The sequence below is a fragment of the Perca flavescens genome, chromosome 6 (genome assembly GCF_004354835.1).
Source record: "Perca flavescens isolate YP-PL-M2 chromosome 6, PFLA_1.0, whole genome shotgun sequence".
NCBI lineage: Eukaryota > Metazoa > Chordata > Actinopteri > Perciformes > Percidae > Perca > Perca flavescens.
Window position 1 is genome coordinate 33117925 of NC_041336.1, and position 15230 is coordinate 33133154.

Genomic DNA, 15230 nt, shown 5'->3' on the forward strand with positions numbered 1-15230 from the left:
TGGGGTGGGGTGGGTGGGGGGGGTTACAACGGATCACTGTGACCCTGCGAGGTTGTGATTGGGCAGCCCGAGTGTGTTTGTGTTGCTCTACCTTGAGTCAATATTAAGAGAGCTCGGAGCTCATTTTGTGCCTCAGATTCTCCTGTCGGCGTGAGAAGGTAGAGGTTGGCTTCACTGTGCCACAGATTGTCATAGCAACAGGCGGCGGCTGCAGTCTACTCTGGAAATTGGTTGCTGTATGTTTTGCTACATTTTTGCATCAGAAGAATTTACAAGAAATACATTTGTCAGCACCCTGAGAGTGAAATGAAACATGTTGTGCAGCCCTCCTTCAGATTCCCAGGCTTTATTCACTGAAACATCTCGGCTTTCTCACCTTCATCTGAAGTTGTTTGCAGTTTCATTACAGTCCATAGGTTAGGCATGAGACTTCATCTATGCCAATTATCGGCTAAACAGGTTGAAACCCATTTTTTATATAAAAAAATAAAACTTTCTACTTCTCTTCCATCTCTGAGCATGTGTGGATAATCCGTCATTCTGCATATCACAGTTCTGATCGTCATCTGTCAGGACGTTTGAGTCACTCAGCTCAGGAAATTTGTTACATGAAGAATGTAAAAAGTACAAACTTACCGGAGGCTGAGCGATCGGCTTCAGTCAATCGTGGCGACCGTAAAGTCAGGATTTACTCTGACCAGAAAGGTCTCTGCCATTTCTGTAGATACAAACCATCAACCAGCCTACAGCTGCATCACTGAGTGCCCTGCTGCTGAGCAGAAGGTATTTCGACAGGTCTCAGTAGAAAAAGCACAGGTGTGCATAACAAAATGTATGATGTAGGGCTGCAACTAACAATTATTCTCATTGTTAAAAAATCGGTGGATTATTTTCTGGATGAATGGATTAGTCGTTTGGTGTCTAAAATGTCAGAAAATGGTGAAAAATGTGGATCATTGTTTCCCAAAGCCCAAGATGATGTCCTCAAATGTCTTGTTTTGTCCACAACTCAAAGATATTCAGTTTCCTGTCACAGAGGAGAGAAGAAACTAGAACATATTCACATTTAACAAGCTGACGTCACACAAGTTTGACTGGATTTTCATAAAAAATGACTCAAACAGATTAATCGATTATCAAAGTAGTTGGAGATTGATTTAATAGTTGACAACTAATGGAAGAATGCTGGCAGGATTCCATTTAGCTGCTTCAGTTTCAGTTGTATCATCATACAACAATGTTAATATTGTAATTAATAACAGCTGCGCTTTTCCCGCTTCGACAAGTCTGCTCCGATGTGAAAGCTCATTATTCACTGTAGGAACAGTCATTTTACCAAATAAAAACCCCATCAAAGTCCATTCCCAGAGCTTTCAATATCATAATTCATGTTCTGTTATTTTACCTGCCTGGCCTTTTTGTTTCACACTAAAAGTTGCTGAGACCATTGCCAACAATCTGGTAACTGTGTTTTTTAAAAATTGTGAGACACTGAGTGAAATCTCTTAGTTTGGGTCGATGGTGGTCCTCGATCAAGGCTGGAAAAAACCCTAGCCTCGCATTGCCAGACCTAAGATCTCTCTACACCACACATACACTCTGGGATAGGAGGAAAAAAAATCCTGTTTCCGAGAATAAATGTAATCAACTGAGCTGTATACATTTGATATCTAATTTAGTTCTTTGGGTTTAAAGTGCACAATTTCAAAATGCTTTAATCCCTGTTTTGGAGGAACTCTTAATCTCCCCTTAACACTGGGTGCTTCTCAGAAGAAAGAGCTTCACGAACAGAGCTTAAATTTAAACTCTGGAGCCAAGAGGACACGTATGTGCTCTACTACAGTGGTTCCCAGGGGCCCTTGAGGAGGTTCCAGTGGGTCCCCCCCTGCAACAAAATGGAATAGTAGTATAGTGTTTTCATCATAATGACAACCACAAGTAACACAATGACAGAATGTATGACTATTTTGATCATTCCTTTCATACACTTTAAAAATAAATAAATAAAAAACATCTAAAAGCAAAAATTCCCTGGGACAACATTTTATCAAATGGGGGCCTGTAGTCTAATTTGTTTCTAGGGGTCCTTGACGTTAAAAAGTTTGGGAACCACTGCTCTAATAGGCTGAGACAAAGAAACATCCACAGTTCTCACCTCTGACCTGCAGTCCACAGAGCGGGAGAGAGTCTTATACTCCACGCTGTGCCAGCCAGCTGGGCAGCATTGAAAGTGTTACTCAGTTTGTTCACACAGAGAGTACATATGCACGTGTACTTGCAAAAACACACACACATACACGTACATACAGTATGTCCACACAGGAACACACAAACTCCCGTTGGCATCCTCTGGTTTTCTCTGTGAGTAAGGCTGTTGGTGGACAAGGAGCATGTTGTTAGAAATGAAGCAACACGTTCAGTCTGTCTCCCTCTCAGATCTCCAGGATGTCTTCAGTTAAGCCAGGGGGTTCTCACAATGTGGGTCGGGTTCCATTCCTGGTCCTTAATCGACAAGAGCGTTAGTGTGTTAGTGTTAGGGGACCTGTCCACATAGTGAGACAGCATTACCACTTCACGTTCGGTCACTGTTGAGTTTGGCACATGGCTTACAGACCTTTTTCACATTTATAAGAAGTTATTATGAAATACAAAACTAAACTGAATTGCTCATGTTTAGTTTGCCAACCATGTTTGTTGTTTTTGACAAAGTAGTATGTTCTAATGATGACAGCAGGTCAGTACAGGTTAATACGTTTCATTTCCTCTAAAGACATTTGAACAGAGCAGCCATTCACACAGTGTTGTTTTATGTCCTCCCAGTTCACTGTTAATGGTTTGGAACTGTGGAAGGTGTTGAGTTCAATGACCAGGACATTTGTGGGCCAAACCAAAATAAGGTTATTGTCGTTTGAAGTCACAGTGAAAGTGTGTTAAAGCTATAGTGCGTAGTTTCTGCCGCCCCCATAAGGAATCCTAAGTAATGACAACAAAACTGTCGGTGCGTCCAGCCGCATGATACAAGCCTTCCATGACACCCCCCATCCCCTTCAACGCACTTGCTAGTAGCCAAGGTAGACACGGAGGATTAAAAAAACATGATGGATTCTTCAGAAGAGGTCATTATCTTCACTCGAGCTTCACCGGACGCCACAATCTTCTGTAGCCACTGCTGAGTTTAGGATAAGTTATCAAATCAAGAGAGACGTGTAAGATGGGCTTATAGTGTTGTCATTTATCTCTGTTTAAGTCTGATTTTGAGATTAATCAGAAGACACGTCTTATTTGTATACATTCCTTTAAAGACAGATGTTAGGACCTGGACACTTCTTCTTTTTTTCTGCATTTACTGCAGTCAGAGGCATTAATTTAAATCCAGTGACATACAAGACTTCAGTCGCTCTGTTTTGAGCAAACATCACTATGAAGTATAGTGGTCGTAAATCATCCCATGTCGAATCATGACGTGAGATGAGGAGTTTTGTTTTGAAACAAAATTTTGACCTGAGCCATGTTGGTTTTTGAAAAAGCGGACTTTTCAGGATGAAACAGATTTTTTTTTATGGTTTATTGTCTATTTTGTTACTATTTGGTTGTATGGTCTTGAATATTGTAGTTACTGTGTGATGTTTTCTTCATTTTTGTCTGGGTGGGTGGTGATGATGAAGGGGGGGGGGGGTGAGGGTGAGGGTAATTTGTTCATGTTGCAAATTGGATGTTTTGAATGTTGTTGGAAAAATTAAAATTGTTAATCACAAAGAAAAGGAAAGTCAAAACACAAAACGCAGGCAAATTGAACTGAACTGTTCTGTTTTTCAGCCCGCTCCGCGCCTCAGTACGTGGCCACCTCCGGCTCCTGCAGGAACCGGTGCTTTGAGCTACTGGAGCTGGAGCCGCCAAACTGCCGCTGTGACAACCTGTGTAAGACGTACAGCGGCTGCTGCTCGGACTTTGATCAGCTGTGCCTCCGGACAGGTACTCGATCCTCCTCTTCTCATCACTTTTTCCTTTCTCCGTAGCTTTTTATCCCCTCTTGCTTAGTTCTTAGTTCTATACGAGCAAAATATAGCTGATGAAAGTAGACTTTGTCTTGGTTCTATTGTGTGTTCTGCTATTTTGAGCAGTGTGAGTAATTAAAAAGTGCTTGCATTGTTTAATGTAGTTCGATATATTCCTAAAGTAGGGAGATCAGGAGTTGAGCGGTGACTTTTGGCAGTGTGTTTGCTATCAGAGGAAAAATACTCAGGCCGGAGAGGCCAAGTGAAATAGTCTCAGATTGTTATCGTCATCAAGCTGGAGGAGATCCTTGGACATCTGGCGTTTGATATCCATCAGGTGGTCAGGAATACAGCTGCTACTTTGATGTGTGTGTGTGTGTGTGTGTGTGTGTGTGTGTGTGTGTGTGTGTGTGTGTGTGTGTGTGTGTGTGTGTGTGTGTGTGTGTGTGTGTGTGTGTGTGTGTGTGTGTGTGTGTGTGTGTGTGAGAGAAGGGACAGGATGCTCTTGATTTACAGTTTCATTCCACATTTCAGAATGAGTTTTGTTATGTTACACATGACACATACGTGTATGTTAAATAATTCTCTAAATGACGAAGAGGAAGCAGAAGAAAAACACATTAAGTTTATAAATATGCTCTATCATTAATTCCTAATAAGCAGGCCCACACGGACTCTTAACGCATCTCCAACCCAAGCAGAAAAACATTCTGCAGATTTTCGTGCTGGATCACCCCTGAAAACTGTAAAAAAAAATCTGCTGATTCCATTTGGGTCTGCTGATAAGTTACTTTTAGTGGTGAAAGTAACTAAGTACATTTACTCAAGTTCAGTACTTAGTACAAATTTGAGGCACTTGAAATTTACTTGAGTATTTTTTATCTAATGCTGCATGTTAAAGTGCCCATATTATGAAAAAAAACACTTTTTCTGGGATTTGGGGTGTTCTTTTGTGTCTCTGGTGCTTCCACACACATATCAACTTTGAAAAAATCCATCCATGCTGTTTTGAGTGAGATACGGTTTCTGAATGTGTCCTGCCTTCAGTCTCCTAGTGAGCTGTTGTCACAGTCCGAAATGAGCTGGCTAACCACAACCGTTAGCTCGTAGCGTTAGCATGCTAACGCTAGCATGCTACCTCGTTCTCAATAGCAAAGCACTGCTACAACACACACAAGTTCACCATAATCTACAAAAGAACTACTTACATGTGCGCCCTCATTTAGAAGTCTCCCAGCTAATCCTGCCTTGTAACTGACCAAAGTTGGAGAAACAGGCTCTCTTTTACTGTCTCTAGAGTTAGCTAGCTGACATGCTCTACATCTGAGCTACTGCGCATGTGCGAGTGCAATCAAAGATAGTACAGAAGAAGAAGATGAAAAGAGGTCTCACTCTGTAGCTAAAACAGAAACCAGGTGAAAAGAGGATCTGAAGCAGTGAGAGAGAGCAGTGCAGTACAACAAAAATGTGGTGTTTTTTGAAAATTAAACCATGTAAACCTATTCTGGTACAACCTTAAAATACAGTTATGAACCTGAAAATGAGCATAATATGGGCGCTTTAAAGCTCTAGTTACTTTACAAAATAATATTTACATACCAACTATATGATGAGTCTATAAAATATGTTGCAGTTCTATAGGTTACACTCACAGTGTATGTATATATATATATATATATATATATATATATATATATATATATATATATATATACATATATACATTATGTTGGCTGTAAAGCTGTGAAGTCCTACTTACACACATACTTATTACACATACATACATACTTTGGATACTTTGTTACTTTGATACTTTTTGTTTTAGTCAGTTTAAATCTCCACACATGTCTTAAACATTGGTGAGTTTTAAAAAAAAAAAAATATATATATATATATATATATATATATATATATATATATATATAAGGGCTGGACCCGAATATTTGTTCGGTGGGTTGGTATTCGATTTGAAAATTTGACATTCGAATATAAGTTTTTTTTATTTTTTATTTTATTTTGGTTTATTTATTTTCTGCATTTATCTCTCGTTCACACTCCAGTCCAGTTGGTGGCGGTAATGCACATTTAAGTTGGTTTGCCAACCGCCAATAAACTACAAAGAAGAAGAAGATACTGTTGGTACACGATGACACTGTCAGTACCAGATCCGTTCCAACTGCACAATCCGTTCTGCGCATGCGCAAGATGTTCGCGCATGCGCTGTAGTACGATGATTTACAACACTACCCGATCTGTTCCCACCATTGACATAAATATAATGGACCAATAGACCCCGTTGCTCTGGACGGAGACCAGTGAAGGCTATTAGAAGCACTTTTCCGGTGATCTCTTCCCTTACTGCGCAGCCTCCAACTCACAGAGACAACGTAAATGTGACGTGAGCAACGTGTCTGAAAGTTGTAAGTGTTCTGGTAGCTGTGCCAAGAGAAATCTCAATCATTTCCGATCTTACAGAGACGGAGAGTGTAGGTATATGTAAGGAGATAACATAAGCACAGGCTAATTATTGCTAACTAACATGCTAGTTAACATTCGTAATTAAACCTAAACAGCTAATGTAAGTCGAAACTGCCTGCGAGCTTCTCCTGTACTATACGGTAATTCCTCTACTGTGCGACAGTAAGTCATTTGGTTGTGACACAATTGTTAGCGTATTTTTACAAAAACGTCTGCTACGGAGCCATAACGTGAGGTACAAGGTAATGGAGCCTTTTATACATTGTCGTGTTTCTTTAGAATTAAACAATGGACAAATAGAGTCTTTAAACGCTTCAGATGTAAATTTATTCACAGTCAAGTGACGTAAAACAAAATGGCGGTCAGTGGAATGCTAACAAGAGGTGATACCTTTGTAGCAACAAAATGGCGCCATCGGAGGTTCGCGCTCTGAAGCGAAGCTTACCCCCTTGGTTCCCACACTAGCCTCCACCGGGAAGCTAACGTTAGTTTAGCCAATAGCTGATTCACGGAAGCTAACGTTACTTTAGCTAACAGTTCATTTGGCTAACCGCTAGCTGATTGTAGCGGTCTGCCGTCCGTCAGCCTCCACAGTTAAGCTAACGTTAGTTTAGCTAACAGCTAATTCGGCTAACCGCTAGCTGAGACAGCATGCAAAAACATGCAAACTTTTAAACACCAAGACCCGCCCTATGCCTACCTCTGATTGGCTGAGCTAACTGAGGACGACGCACGCTGCCATTCCGCGTATCACGCTGCCGCTCCGCGTGCCATTCCGGTTATCACGCTGCCCCTGAAGCTATGCTGCTGCTTCGGGTGACACTGCAGCGTTAACGTTATAGAAACTTAAGAAAATGAGCCAAATGAGGCTGATGCTTCACGCAGTAACGTTACAAAAAACCTATGGGGTTGTCGCTCTGGGATGGGCGAGTCTAATGCTGGGAGGGAAAAAAAATACAGTATAATCACTACTAAAAAACTAGACAACAACACCACTGATTCAATTGAATCTTTATTCCTAGGGTTAGGAAACCCACACTAAAGGCAGGCTTATCATTCATTTCATCATTATAACATTTTGACTCAGATCAGTAGCCTAATAACCACTCAGAATTACCATATTGAAAACACAATTCATACAGTAGGCCTATACATAGCCTGTATTGTTGTACATATTAGGTTAAGTTATGTTGAATACATGCATACATTAATTAAACAAAAACAGGAGTCAAAATGTCATCTTTGACACATAAGCTTGCCATTAGTGTTGATTGACCACAGTTAAATTCTTGGTAGTCAGTTGTTATGCAGTGGAGAGTGGAAAGGCTTTCATCAACAACTACTTCAACACTAATATTTAGCATTTCATTTACAGCAGGTAACATTGCACAGGTAGAGCACAAACCCAGCCCCCTGTATTTGCATATCTATTCACATGCTGGGATTCTGTACAGTTGATGACCTTGTACTACACACTTGTAGCTGAACTCACATCAAATGTAAATACAAATACTAAATACAAACCAAAAAAAAAAAATCACATAGCCTACAAGTATTTTTATTAGTTCAGGTTTTGTAAACGGATTGAGCTGAAACAAAACAAACAGATTGAGGTGGAATTTATCAATAACTGATTAAGAGAACTGTTACGAACTTTAGGTAGGGTGCATGTGTGCACCTAGTGGGTTTTCCCCAGGGAGGTGTTCTCCTGCACACAATGAGACAGGCTGTGTGGCACAGTTTTTGCTCTTCTGCACTTTGTGTAAGGGTGGTCTTTCCTGGAGCTCTTTGGAGGTCTGCCAGCTCCCAGAGCTCTTCTTCCCCCCAAAGCTGCCTTTCGGCGTGACACCGCCGTTGGTTGCACACCAATCTTAGTGGTCGTTTGCAGAAATCCCCTTGGTGTGGCACGGATCCTAGTAGGCACACAGCTGGTCTTTCCATAGGAGAACAAAGATGACTGGACAGCACTGTCCGTTTTCATTTTTTTTAAATTGTCCACAAATGACTGAAGAGGTGCCTTGAATGTTGTGTCCTCTACTAGTTTTTTTGAGGATCCCCAAAATGCCATCCAGCTCCCTCTCCAAAGTCCCTGTGCCTGGATAGATTTAACAGCAATTTAATTGATTCTTCTGTCTAGTGTTGGTGGCAAGTGAAACAATTGGATCAATCTGAAAAGTTGTGATAAGTATACTTACTGGGCCCAGCTGATGTGTCGACAGCCTCCTCTGTGATAAAGAAAATAAGCAAGTTTTTCAATGTGATTGTCTTTAGGCATTCTACCGCTATACTTTGGTCTTATGGAACACAGTTTTATCATGGCCTTGACATTTTTTTGTGGTTTATGCGCCAATTTATTTTTCTTTAAAGCCAGTTTCACCTGAGATGATCTTCGATGCTGGAGCAAGAGATTCTCCATCCAAGCGCTCTTCTTTTGAAAAAAAAAAAAACATAACATTATCCATCTTGAATAAAAATGTACTACTTGTTCGAAATTTCAACATACTCAGTCTGAAAGAACATCATAGTGGTGGAGGGACTTTGTACTCACCCAACACTGACTTTGGCTCCACAGGCTGTTCATAAATCAAGCTTTCAAACCAGTCATCTGGAGTGGTCCCTCCTGTGTACGTACACACACACACACACACACACACACACACACACACACACACACACACACACACACACACACACACACACACACACACACACACACACACAATACACAATACACATCAAACTGTAGTCCACATCCCATCATGAAGAACAACCACAAGTCACTTACCTGAAGCAATTTCATAGAAGAGCTTCCTGAGATGAGGTGTGCTTGTTAGTGGGAGTGTCTCACTCACACCAAATGTTTGCACCACTGCACTTTGGTGCTTGCAAGGTGCGCCAGTTTTACCAACCGGGCAGGTGCAGCAGCTCAGTCCTGTATTGACGTGGTACCAACCACCAGTTGATGCACTGGGCACCGTAAAATTGACTTCATCCTCATGACAAGAAATATATATTAAAATAACAATATTTAAACTGTATATAAACTGTATGATGTACGTATGCAGACACACATATATACATATAGGAGCCATGTATATTATGTTTGTTTATGGTTCATAATTTTCACCTATTACATAACGTAGGACGTCATGGGGCCGGGGGTTGGTCTCACAATAATCGGTCTATTTATACACCTGGACACTTGCATGGTGGTGGCTAGAGAGGGGGTGAGCTTGGGTTTTTGCATTTTCTGTTGACCGCAAGTTTCTTCACATTTACTTTTTGCAGTATTTTTCAGGCAACTGGATTTTGTTTATTGTTTGTTTTTTTCAAACTTTCAAATGAACAATAAATCCTTAAAAGCCTATCTCGAAGTGGATCTGAATTATTCAAACGGCGCGTCATACAGGTGATTGGGCCTCATTCACCAATATCTTCCTAAGTTTTTCTCTTAAATATGTTCTTAAGAAAGTTTCTAAGAAAAGTCTACGTCGGATTCATGACGTGTTCTTAAACAGCAGAATTGTTCGCACCTGTGTTTTTTGGATTGATGAATCCCACATCTTCATAATTGAAAGCGTGTGCCAGTTGTTCCTAATTAGCATAAGAAAACACCTCGCAAATTCCCATATAAGGACATGATGCTTCCTGTGCACCTCCTGGGAAGCGGGAGACTGCTTATTTTTTTATTTAAGTTTATTTGAATAGGGACAAGTATGTAACATACACTCATGTTACATACTACAACATTTTAGCTGAAGCTAATTCTCAATGTCAGAGATGTTAGAATGGTTGTCGGAGTCGCGGTGGAGAAAGTACTAAATCTCAAGTAAAAGTAGAAGGTGTCCACTACCACAAACTTCTTTTAAAAGAAGTTCCTTTGCCCCTATAAATAGTGATCAACCACCAAATAACGCAGGATTTAATCAGTTTAATTGTTGATGTAAGTAAGTAAGTAAACTTTATTTATATAGCACCTTTCACAGACAGAAGGAGTCACAAAGTGCTTTACAGTAAAACAAAAACAGAGCAAAGACAACACAGCTATATGGCTAAAAATGCTTGTCTAAAAAGATGAGTCTTCAGGTGTTTTTTAAAGGTTTCCACAGAATCCAACGCTCTCAAGGCTAAAGGGAGAGAGTTCCAGAGCCCTGGGGCCACCACCGAAAATGCACGATCACCTCTTGTTTTAAAACGTGTTCTAGGAACAATTAAGAGCTCCTGGCTTGAAGACCTCAAAGAGCGACCAGGAGTGTGTGCGTGCAGTAGATCCTGGATGTACGAGGGCGCTTGGCCATGTAAGGCTCTATAGGTAATAGTTAAAATTTTAAAATTCACTCTAAAACCAATCGGTAGCCAGTGAAGAGCCTTGAGCACAGGAGTAATGTGAGACCTCCTGCTGGTCTTAGATAAAAGTCTTGCTGCTGCATTCTGTACGACTTGCAGTGAGCCCAAGGATGATTTGTTTAAGCAGGTGTACAGTACATTGCAATAATCCAAACGAGAGGAAACAAAAGCATGAACAAGCATCTCCATCTCTTTGAGAAACCACAGATCTAATTTTAGCAATGTTCCTGAGATGGAAAAAACAGGAACGAACCACAGACTTCACATGACTGTTAAAACACATAGATTTGTCAAAAATGACACCCAGATTACGCACAGCATTACAGTCTGAAACTGATAGAGTCCCAATGGCCTGCCTAATCCTAGGGGTAATATTATCTGGGGCAAAGATCATCACCTCAGTTTTGTCAGAGTTTAATTGCAAGAAATTGTCAGCCATCCATTTGTTAATGGAGGCTAAACAATTGTGCAACAAGGACAGTTTGTCTAGCTTATCGGGGCTAAAAGATAAATATAACTGGATATCATCAGCATAACAATGGTAAGATATACCTTCGAAACTACCAATAATTCTACCAAGAGGAAGCATATACAGGCTGAATAGCAAAGGGCCAAGCACAGAACCTTGTGGCACACCACAAGACAAAGGAGCAGAGTCTGACAAGTAAGTTCCCACAGACACAGAAAAACTCCTGTCCGAAAGATATGAAGAAAACCAGTCCAGAGCTGATCCAGTAATGCCCACAGTTGATTTCAGTCTTTCAATCAGAGTGCAGTGGTCAACCGTATTGAACGCTGCACTCAGATCCAGAAGGACTAGAACAGAACATTTACCCCCATCAGCAGCCATTAAAATGTCATTAGAGACTTTCAGGAGAGTAGTCTCAGTTGAATGGTTTTTTCGAAAGCCAGACTGAAATTTATCAAAGATATTATTAGAATCCAAAACTCTATTCAGCTGGCTCGCAGCAACCTTTTCTAAAATTTTTGAAATAAAAGGCCATTTAGAAATAGGCCTGTAGTTTTTAAACAAAGCTGCATCAAGATTGTTCTTTTTCAATATGGGGTGGATAACAGCATGCTTAAAACAGCTAGGGACCTGGCCTAGCTGAAGAGATAAATTTAAAATTGAAACCAAACATGGTCCAAGCAGATGTATTGTTTTTAAAAGTAAAGATGTTGGTAAAATATCAACAGGACTTTGGGAAGGTTTCATTGAGCCCACTAGCTTAATTAAGTCATTCAGGGACAAGGGGCAAAAGGAGTCCATTACCGAAAATCTCTGATGAGTAACAATATGGGCGCTTACTGATGGAATGATGCCTGCCCTGATAGCACTAACCTTGTCCACAAAATGAGACAAAAAATGGTTGCAGTCCACATTTGAAAACACAGGGACAATACATGGGAGAAACAATGTTGTTAATAGTCTCAAACGTAGCTTTTGGATTGTTTTTACAGGAAGAAATCAGCTTAGTAAAATAAGAGGCTCTAGCCTCCTTGATCGTTTCATTTAGGTCAATTAAGAGCTCTTTAAGATACAGGCGATGGACTTGGAGCTGAGTTACTTTCCATAAACGCTCAGTTCTCCGACAGATACGCCTCGAGCTGCGAATGGCATCATTCATCCACGGGGTTGTATTACAGAGGGTAATTCTCTAATTTTAAGAGGCGCCACTTTGTTCAGCAGCAGGGTGCAATGATCAAGAAACGACTGTGCACAAGCATCGACATCATCAAAAATAAAAACTGAGCTTAAATCAAATGCGTCTGAAAATTTCTCAACAGTGAGCTGGTTAATAAAACGTGAGCTGGACGTCCGTTTAGCAGGCACAGGATCATCATTACAAACAAGATCAAATGAGATGCATTTGTGATCACTAACAAATACATCATCGATGCAAACATTATTAATGTTCAAACCATGAGAAAAAACAAGATCTAGCGTATGACCCTTGCTGTGCGTAGGACCCAACACATGCTGAGAAAAATTAAAAGATTCAGTGATATTTATGAAATCAACAGCATTTTTGCAAGTATCATCGTCCACATGAATATTAAAATCACCAGCAATAATCACTTTTTCCAGCTTGATGGTGGATGATAAGAAATCAGAAAAATCATTAAGAAAAGATGCCACTGGCCCAGGTGGCCGATATATTAAAATACAATAAAATGAACTGGAACGACCAACTTTAGTAATCTGTAGTTCAAAGGAAGAGTACGTGCCTGCGCTCAATGACTGGCAGATGAAATGTTTTTTAAAAACCACAGCAAGACCTCCACCTCGGCCTGTGAGTCTTGGGGTGCTGATAAAAGTACAATCCACAGGACAGAGCTCATTCAAGTGATAATATTCCAAATCCTGTTGCCATGTTTCCGTAAGCAACATAAAGTCCATGCTCTTGGAAGTTAATAAATCACTGAGCAAAAGAGACTTATTTGCAATTGAACGGGCATTTATTAAACCCATCCTGAGCGATGCAGGAGCACCTGAAGCAGAGAGAGAGGCTCGCGGCAGCGACCTCAGATGCACGGAACACACACAGCGGCCAGAGGCAGGTTTTCTGCAGGGCACCCGGACCGGAGCACAGGGGGCGTTTGGGAAGACGGCCTGGAGTCACAGTCAAAGACCCCCAGCTTCCGGAGCTTTTTTAGCTGAACTTGTCTCCCTGCCCTTTTTCCTCGCTTCCTCTGTCGTTTATGAGAGGGTTGTATTTGGCCCTCTCCGTGCCGCATACAAACAGCCGATGCAGATGGACAGACAAACGGGGCTATAAACTCACCCGTAACACTCCAGGTGCATCCACCACTGCACTCCCCCATAGAGGATCGGATCAGCAGCAGTGTTTGGCGATCGTACACCCACGCCGTTGACACATTTGTTGACAAACTCAGTAGCAATATAGCACAGGAAACAAAACAAAACGAGACGGGACGAGCAACCAGCAGCAGCGACGAAGCCAAACGCAGGCGCCATGCCGGAAGGTGCGTTCAAGTGACGGCAGGCAGAGACGTAGGACCGTAGCCGTAGCCACGTAGCCATGTAAATTGCAGTGTTAGTGTTTTTTGCATATTATGATTATTTTTTTCAACAAATGATCAGAAATACATTACAGTACAATACTATCATTGTAAACGATCTGTAGAATTAAATAAAATGCAGAAACCAGTTATTTGGAGCAAATTGTCATCACTCAAATGTGCGTAAGAGTGCTTTTCAGTGTTCGTAGATTTTGTTCTTAGCTAAGAACAAATCCAAGATAAGAAAACATTGCGTGTCAGAATCTTCGTAAAAAGTGCGTAAGTGGGGTTTAAGAACCCATTTCTTCATAAGAACGGTTGGTGAATGAGGCCCATTGTTCCCTGACTCAGCCTCTCGGCGGCTTATGGAGGTTGCAAAGAAGTCGCAACAATACACTTACCCGGACAATTTTCTGGCAGTCCACATCATCACACTTGGGGGCTGTAAGGTTTTTCACCCGGTTGTTGGCGAAATCAGTGAGGCGGCGGATGTAGTATGCCTCAAACCGAGTGGCTATAAAGTCCACGAGCTGGGTCAGGTTGTTTGCCTTCAACCTGTGAAGGACCTTGTCTTTGACAATCTTCATTGCACTTTCAACATAGTTGTTAGTGTTGTTGCCACAGGTTAGCAAATGGACCCGCAAGCACAGTGCCCACTCCTGCCGCCTCCCATACACCTCCAGCAAGTGTTTCATAAAGTTCTTGTGTTTTGATGCCAGGGGATCTGCAGACAGCGTGGCATAGGCTGCAGACAGGTCTTCCGCTGTTCTGGCATACACAAGACCTCAGAATCCATTTAGCAGCTGTGGGCGTTCTTCTTTTTTTATGCCATTATGGCTGTTGCACAGCCATCTCCACATCGCCTGGAGCAGATGAAAGGTGCACAAAAGTATGCTTACTCCAGGGTAGACAGTGGCAAGTGCCTGTCGCAGAGCTGAACAGTCATCTGTCATGACTGCCTGTGGACCATGGTCTTCGCGCCCAAAGAAAGCACCAGGTGGGAGAAGCCGTTTAAGCAGGGAGATCCCAGCTGTTAGAGTGGCGGCACTCTCTGATGTGGCGATCAGCACACCAAGAGGCAGTCCCCCTGCAGCAGAGTGGGTTAGAAAGAGAAAAAGGCGGTGGTTTTGCCTGTCACAATACCCCGAGGAATCCACAAAGATAATCTCTCCACTCTGTTGTAGTCTTGTGTGGACCCGCTGCATTACAGGTGTGCAAATCGCCACAATCTGCTGGCCATCGATGGTTCTATCTGAGCACAGACACAGCCCTGTTCTTTGTTATACCTGGCAAGGCGTTCTTCGAGGTCTATGACCATCTTTTCTCCAGAAGGGGCACCATATGATTTCTGGAATATTTTGTAGTATAACCTGGTGTAACACATAG

At 41.6% G+C, this 15230-nt stretch overlaps 1 protein-coding gene across 5 annotated transcripts in view; it reads left to right on the top strand.

The window, feature by feature from the left end:
* The window catches only part of enpp2 (ectonucleotide pyrophosphatase/phosphodiesterase 2), a 55250-nt gene that overhangs the window by 5695 nt on the left and 34325 nt on the right, over nt 1-15230 (top strand). For all 5 annotated transcript variants that reach the window (XM_028579900.1, XM_028579903.1, XM_028579904.1 and 2 more), the window contains exon 4: nt 3817-3972. In XM_028579900.1, the coding sequence (XP_028435701.1) occupies nt 3817-3972 (156 nt within the window). The remainder of the gene's footprint in view (nt 1-3816; nt 3973-15230) is intronic.